Consider the following 7,721-nt stretch of genomic DNA (forward strand, 5'->3'; position numbering starts at 1 on the left):
TCGGGTTGGGTGACCGACCTTCCCCTTTCCTTTTCCTTGATTTCTCTGAGAGGGTCGTGGTGACCAATTGGGTGGAGGTGCTCGACCATCTCACTGCTTTGATGATCTATCATCCTGCCTTCCATAAAAAATCACAGGATTTCCCTGTTGACCAGGGCCCGGTGGAATTATTTGCTGATGGATGTTGGCCCTAATTTACTTGTTCATCTCCAGCATCTATCTCTATAATTCATTAAACTGATCGATTGTCACAAACTGGTTGGATGAATTTACGAGGGCATCATTACAAGGAGGGGTTTTTTTCGTTCCTTGTGGTGCGTCCTCTTTATTGACCTCCAACCCATTCTGCTCATCTGTGTTACCTCCAATTAACATTTCTAATATGGTTTGCATGATGGCTTTTTGATCAAGCTTCCCACAAACGGCACCAAAAACTATTGCTCCAAAAACTTGTTCGGCGTGCAAGCGAACCGACCTACAAAACGCGTGCTCGAGAAGGTTGGTCGAGTAACGTCTGTCACGGTCAAGTCAGTGGAAGCACACAACCTTAGAATAAAAATAACACTCATTGCAAAGCTCAGAATGCTAGAGAGTAACCAAAGAATGCATCCCTAATTATGAAAATGTGTTTTGTTTATATAGGTCTGTAGAGGATATCTTAACTGTGTGGTGATTGTGAAGTCCGAACTTGACTCCAAGATTTATCGACCTTCCTCACTTAATCAAGACTCTTATCCCCCCAAATCTTATTATAGAGGCTGGTTACAACTCAAATAGTGTACATTTCCTGGATCATTCTTGTGAGGGCAAGGGTAGAGTTCGACCTAAGAACTCTAGGATTGATCCCAAACTTGTGGCAATCATGAGTTTTATCCATATTCAGAGAAATAATTAGATTGAACACTACTAGCTGGCGTTACTTATTGCACAAATCATATGACTTGGTTTGTTAGTGGTGCAACCAGGACTTGGTCGGACCGTATCAAACTCGGTTGGTCCAGTTTAAACCTAATTATTGGATAATGATCGTATCACTGAGGTTTGCTAGGAAATTTCAAACCAGTGAAACAATATCAAATCTCAAAACACTCTCAAAATCACTTTGGAAGACAGTCTTCAAGATGATGATATTGTTCATCTCATCACAGATACCTTTATCCGCTTCAACCTACAAGGTCTCAGACCCAAATGTACTATGTGGACAACTTTTCTGCTTTGTTAAAACCCTACAAAAATCTTTGAAGCAGGAGGGAACCCAATATATAGAACCTCATATCTTGATTTTCAGAGTATATTGAGACCATGAAAAGCTTCAAACAAATACTATCTTTGTGGGATAGAGGGAACATTTAGCTTCAAAGTAGTGTCTCAACATTTCAGCCATGGGACTGCTATATTGAAGAGCGAATTGATTAGCACAACCACAAATACAATAAACCATACAGAATAACTAAAGTTTATAACAAATCTTGTCTCTGCAACAGAGAAAGCTCATCATTTCCAGAGCGTTAGCAAACTCAGAGGGCAATGGGACGGAAGACAGCTTAAATTGATACATAGCACAAGAATTATATGCTTTTTACATCAAACTCAAAAGGGCATGGGGATCTACAATAGATTATCATTCTTACTCCAGTCTAAAAATCAAAGTAATTGTCTATAGAAGTATCAGCTGTTGGTTTGCTTATAAACAACTTGGAATCTGTAAACACTCCATGTTGACAAATTCCAAGGAGAGAAGCAAGACCACTTTCTGCACTAGATGTTCAGAAATTTTTACAAAAAACCTCCACAACCCTTAATACAACAAAATGGAGATAAGAGAGAAGAGGTAAAATCTTCCTAACAAAGTGAAGCAAGATAACCTTGTCTGCTCAGCCTTTAGTTCTCATGATCGTGATGCTACCTTTTCCTCCTTCCGTGCGGATTTTTGTTTTAACAACCACAGGCTTTCCAGAAAAAGCTGAAGTGGGATAAGAAGCAGTTGCATCATCATCCTTCTGCTTCGACTTTGAAGGGGGTGGAGTTCGAATCCGCTGGTTTATGTCCTTCAGAGTAACATTTCCATGGTCCCCCAAAGGCTTGATGAGAGCAAAAGGATAGGCAATAGCAGAAGACATCTTTGTGGGACTTCGAATGAGAGACTTCCTACCTAAATACGCAGTACAAGTAGTTCCATAATTTGGTAACTTTGGAGCTTAAACAGGACAGGCTACTCATTGGAGATGAGGAAAAGATCAATACCTTTGAAGATGCTTCGAGGAGTTGGGGCAGAAAACCCTTGTACCACATGAGCTTCAACCTCAGGTGAGAAGTTGCAAAACTCTAAGGAGAAAAGTAGTCCAATATTAAACAATTAATTGTGATACAAACTGGATGATTAGAGTTGAATGAACGAAAGTAAATTTTGTGAAGATGCTGTCATTGTGAGGAACCCCTTTGCAACTAACAGATATGAGAAATAGAGACCCATGCCAACACAAGGTCAGTTTGGGTGTTAGGTGGGTTTGAGTCCCCACAGTTTCATATGGGACCTCATCAAGGAACAGCTTCATAAAAATTGCACGTATAAATTAAAAAAAGCTTGGCACCTGAAACATCAATTTGCTCATCAGAGCCCCTGGACACATTCCTGTGGTACATGCATCAAAAAAGAATTAATGGAAGAACGATAAGGAAAAATTGGAAGTTTTAGTTGATAGAATCATACATATCATCAGTGCTCAAATGCATTTCGACGTCATTGAAGCAACTGGCAAGCCACCCCTCAGAAGACTGATCCAGGCTCTCATTACCAGAGGCAGACCTATCTTCTGACATGCATTACATGATTATAACATGCTGAACTCTTTGCAAATTCTTTTGGGAGACAAAACGAGTTATGCCAAGAAGAAAACCTGTGAGTTCTGAAATCCAATCCGAAGTTTCAGGTAAAGCTGCCCCAATTTGGTTCTCCCAATCCTGAATTAAAAATACAAAGCTTAAATTCCATAATATGATAAGTAAGCATGCGAACAATTCTGTCTCTCTTAGCACCAAACACCTTAGAGATAAACATCAATTTAACAAGTACATTTTTGGTGCCTGAAGAACATATTAAGACATCTGTGAGTGCGTATGACAAAAGGTTTCCAATCCATGCATATTTAGTTCTAAGAGAATGTGGGTTTCAACCAACCTTGGATTTTACAAATACAGACGAGATTTGTTCATCACAATAACAGGGATCCACATTGCTTGGGTTGAACTTTAACATCCGTCGCCTCTTTACTTGTGACGAATACTCCCTACGCTCTTCCAGCTCCTTGTTTATGCTTTCTGAAACACATTGCTTCAAAATTCAAAAGAGACCACGGAATACAATTCCACATACATGTAAAGCAAAGCAATGAGAAAAACAGAAGATACCTCCACTTTCAGTAACATGGTATGCTAAATCTCCGCAAGCTTTAATTGGGGTTGATTCAGCAAACATACAGGATAGGCTGTCTTCATTCTGGTTTCCTCCATCCCATAAACTATCAGAGATTTCTGTTCCAACCAAAGGAGCCACTTAACACAATACAACTTTCCCCATGCATGGACTATTTAAGGAAGAACCCAGGAAAAGGGACTTACCGAAATGAGTATCTTTCTGGAGACAGCAGTTATCAACTTGCCATTCCCATGGTGCACCCCTAAATTATTGGCAGAAAACAGGCATTAAAACCAGAAATGCTCAGGGGGAATGCTACAAAAAAAAAAAATATCACAAATGGGGAAGGAATGCAAGAAGTTGAAGAACCAAAAGTATTTTATTTTAGATCCAAAACTAGATGAAATGCTGCATTTTATTACACCAGTATGATGGATTTTTAGGTGATAAATCAAAAAAAAAAGCAAAGCCTAGAAGATGATAATAGCCATATGAAACAGATTCACAATCATAGTAATAATAGACAAAGCCGTATTTTATTGAGATAGGAAGAAAGGAATAACACTGGATCTGGGCTTTTAAGAACAGAAAAGAAAATCAAGAGTGCTAAAGAAGACAATGAAACAAATACATAACAATAGAACATCAAATGCAGGACAGGAAACCCAATCTAAAGTTTGGATCAGAGACCAGAAAGACATGATCCGCTAAGCATTCGGAAAAATCTAACCCATGAATTGAATCAGAGTCTAAGATCATATATTCATTTGGCCGTCAAAAAAAACTGATTTAAACAAAAACAAACCCATTTCATTTCGACACATCTTAACCCTTCAACCTCATCCGTAAACAAAACCATCAACCAGAAGCAAAATTAAAAACAAGAAACCCAGAAAGAAATTCACATTGACTCACCTATTGGAATCCATATGTTGAGTTTGTCTATGGGGATGAAGAAGCCAGGACAGAACCCAAGTCAATCCTTCCACAAAAACATCTAAAGAGACTGTGGTACTAGCCGTTATATCGAGAAATAAGTATACGGATAGTGCGCAGCTCGCCGTCTGTCTCTGTCTCTGTCTCTGTTACTCTGTGTCTGGTTTCTGGTCTTCTTTTTCTATTCTTTTTCTCTGCTGCTACTAACTCTCTTCAGTGTTTCACAGAAATATCGGTTAAGCATTGATAGAGGGAGTACATTGTACACACCACCCATTGTCCGTAACTTGTGCGATTAATATATAATGACTTCTTCTCAACGTTTCTCATTGTGCAATTTCTTTCTCCGTCTTAATCGTGGATATGGGACCCAACATGGAACACACATGTAAACCGATCGGATTCGGCACAGATATACTACTAATTGAATCCGATAAACAAAACCACTATCTGAATTCAATTCAATGTTCGATAATAAATTACAAAAGATATCTGATTTTGAATCTAGAATTTTGTTGGGTATCCGATAATTATTCAATTTGATAAACTATCCCATTGTTAATTGTCATTTTTCGAATTTTATTTTCTGATTGTTGATTATCAGTGTCTAAATTTTATTTTCATTTTTTTTTATTTTTGATCTCCGATATCAGTTTCCGATTTTATTTTCGATTTTCTAATTGCTAATTATCAGTTTTGGAATCCCAACCCTTTTTAGAGAACAAAAAAAAGTATGGTCAATGATTTTTCCTAAGTTTGGCTAAATGGCTATTAGATAAGTCATAAGGTTTAAGTGAGTTCAACCTAATTATCAGAATTGATTCAGATTTTAGTGAGTGTCAAAATATCACTCGGTAAGATTCAATTTAAAATTGAAACATATTTTATATTTTTTTTTTTAAAATTATTAGAGGACGTTTATCTTAGGGTGGTTCATGAATCTAGAGATTCAAATCTCCGATTATCTTATTCTAAAATGAAACAGATTCATTTTCCTAAACGTGAAACCGAGTTTCAAAAAGCTATACATTGCCATTCACAAAAACCGCGATCAAATAGTTTTGGATGACCCGTTTCATTCCCGCCTCTATAATTATCCTGTGCATAAATTGCCAGACCCGCTATCAATAAACAATTATCCGAAACCGGTTGCTTAGTGTATTTTCTTAAAAAATAAAATTTTATTCTAACTTGATATATATTCGTTCCAACAAACAATTATTCGAATCTAAATCTGATTACTAATCTAATGGATATCTAAATTTTTTGGGAAGAAAAATTACAAACTCAGACACTTTTTAAATGAAAACAAATGTAAATTTGGTGGCATTTTTTTTTTTTTTTTTGGTAGATTTATAGGCGGATTTCAGCTATCCATTTATAGACCTCTTGTTACTAAAAGTAGCTAGTCCCAGTTGGTTATTATTTATTAAACTTCCAATATTACCCTCACAACTTAAGGGAAGAAGACTAAATGAGAAAAGAAAATAAAAAATATATTTTTGACATAATAGAAACCATGAAGATGCAAGAATTAAATAAAAAGAATGTGGTTGTAGACGATAGAAGAAGATAAAGACAACTCAAGCGTAAGGATTTGTTCAAGGGTGTTTTTGTCTTTTTGAAAAGTTTAACTTGCTTAGTTGCTTACATGAGTACTTAAATGTAATTTCCTAACAACATGAAGTGTCACTAATATATTTTTCTCCAAGAGTGGGTCTATTATTTATTTTTTTATTTTTTTGGTAGAAAAATAAGAGGGGATGTAGTAGCGGTGACTTAGCGCCCCCAATACGCAATGTTCAGACTTTTTATCGAGTGCAACCTTTGCAAACATTAACCATGTGCATTACCAATGTTTACTGGCCCCGTCGGGAACCCCACCTGAGGCCTAGTATAGTCCACAGAAGCCGGTAGTCCCTCATGCCCAGGCCAAAGAGCACACAACTGTCCAATGCAAGAAACAGAGGAGCAGAGGGGATCGAACCTGGGACATGAAGTTTACCAAACCACTTGGGAGTGAAGTTGGGATCTCTAGACCACCACCGGAGTGGTAAGAGTGGGTCTAATTGATAAATTGGATAACTCAAAGGGTGTCATTAATTTTAAGGAGTAACTCATGGGGTGGCACTAAAGTTTCTCAAATATTTTTCCTTAGTTGATCCAAATGGAACTTCATGATGATAACCTCCTATGTAGATGCAGTAAATCCAAGGAGTTTGAGGGTTCGAATTTTCGTCCCTTCCAACCTCTCGGTCTAGTTCTTTTTTTTTGGATAGAATATCTACTTGTAATTTGTAAGTATCTTGAGTGTGGATTTGTTAGAACCAAGGAAAGTTGTCAATCATTTGGTTTGGTCTGATTTTTGTCTTGTTTATTCGACTCCAATGTGAATTTTTAAGAAAATTGAAATCAAACAATTAGAAGAAGAAGAAAAAATTGTTTGATATAGTAATCAATTTTGATTTGTCAGTGGAGGGGTAGTAGTAGGGATGTCAACGATGCGGTTTGGGGCGGTTTCGGGCTAAAAAACACATAGCCCAAACATGGTCCATTAGTAAAATAACGGTTTCGGGCCGGTTTCGGTTTGGTGCGGTTGGGTTCGAGCTAACTAACGGTTTGTGCTAACGGTTTAGATTCAAGTTGACTAACGGTTTATGATGTGTAAAAAAAAGAACAAGAAGAAACAATTGAGCATTTTACAACAAAAACAAAAATTATTTGGAAAGCAAAGTTGCTATTGGTCAATTTCCATTAAAAAAAAAAACACATTCTATAGAAATCAATAACCTATATATTAAGTAGTAAAATGATTATTTGATTTTTGAATTCATGTTTAATTTTTTTAATTGTCTATACCAACTACCTAATGGTAATATAATGATTCAAATATTATTTAATGTAAAATTACAAAATGGGTTGTAAAACGAGTTATAACGGGTTGTAGTCCAGTTTCGGGTTGGTGCGGGCTCCACAACCCTCAACCCAATTACGGCCCATTAAGATTCTGTTCAGGCCGGTATGGTTTGGTTTTAACGGTTTGGGCTATAAATTGACACCCCTAGGTAGTAGGATGGTTAGGAACCTGACTTCTCAGTGGAGAGGTCGTAGGTTCAACCCTTACCGACGGCATACATAATATCCCTATCCTTGTATATAAAAACGTCTTTATAAAAAAATAAAAATAAAATCGATTTGATTTAAATCCAAGCCTTTATTTAAATGGCTGTTTTCGGTTTAATAATTTTAAGCCGGTACTTTTGGGTTCGACTTATTAGAGATTAAACCCTTCGGCCAGGAATCAAGGGAATAAGGTGGGACCCACCCACATCTGAAAACTGAAGCCAGTGAAAACGTGTCGCCTCTGTTG

The 7,721-nt window shown here is 37.0% G+C and overlaps 1 protein-coding gene across 2 annotated transcripts; it reads right to left on the reverse strand.

The window, feature by feature from the left end:
* Positions 1–918: 918 nt before the first annotated feature.
* On the reverse strand, positions 919–4,611 carry LOC149023009 (protein XRI1-like). Of its 2 annotated transcripts, none has more exons than XM_089150885.1 (9): positions 4,331–4,611; positions 3,619–3,677; positions 3,409–3,531; positions 3,179–3,318; positions 2,898–2,961; positions 2,711–2,810; positions 2,592–2,632; positions 2,245–2,325; positions 919–2,152 (listed from the first exon to the last, which is right to left on the reverse strand). In XM_089150885.1, the coding sequence occupies exons 1-9, from the start codon at positions 4,342–4,344 to the stop codon at positions 1,875–1,877; spliced, it is 900 nt and encodes a 299-aa protein (XP_089007011.1). In that variant the 5' UTR covers positions 4,345–4,611; the 3' UTR covers positions 919–1,874. The 2 variants fall into 2 exon arrangements, with proteins under 2 accessions (XP_089007011.1, XP_089007010.1); XM_089150884.1 differs by having other exon boundaries at positions 2,711–2,813.
* Positions 4,612–7,721: the final 3,110 nt, after the last annotated feature.

This window comes from Hakea prostrata, chromosome 3, assembly GCF_041222555.1.
Source record: "Hakea prostrata isolate BN-2017 chromosome 3, UWA_Hpros_2, whole genome shotgun sequence".
NCBI lineage: Eukaryota > Viridiplantae > Streptophyta > Magnoliopsida > Proteales > Proteaceae > Hakea > Hakea prostrata.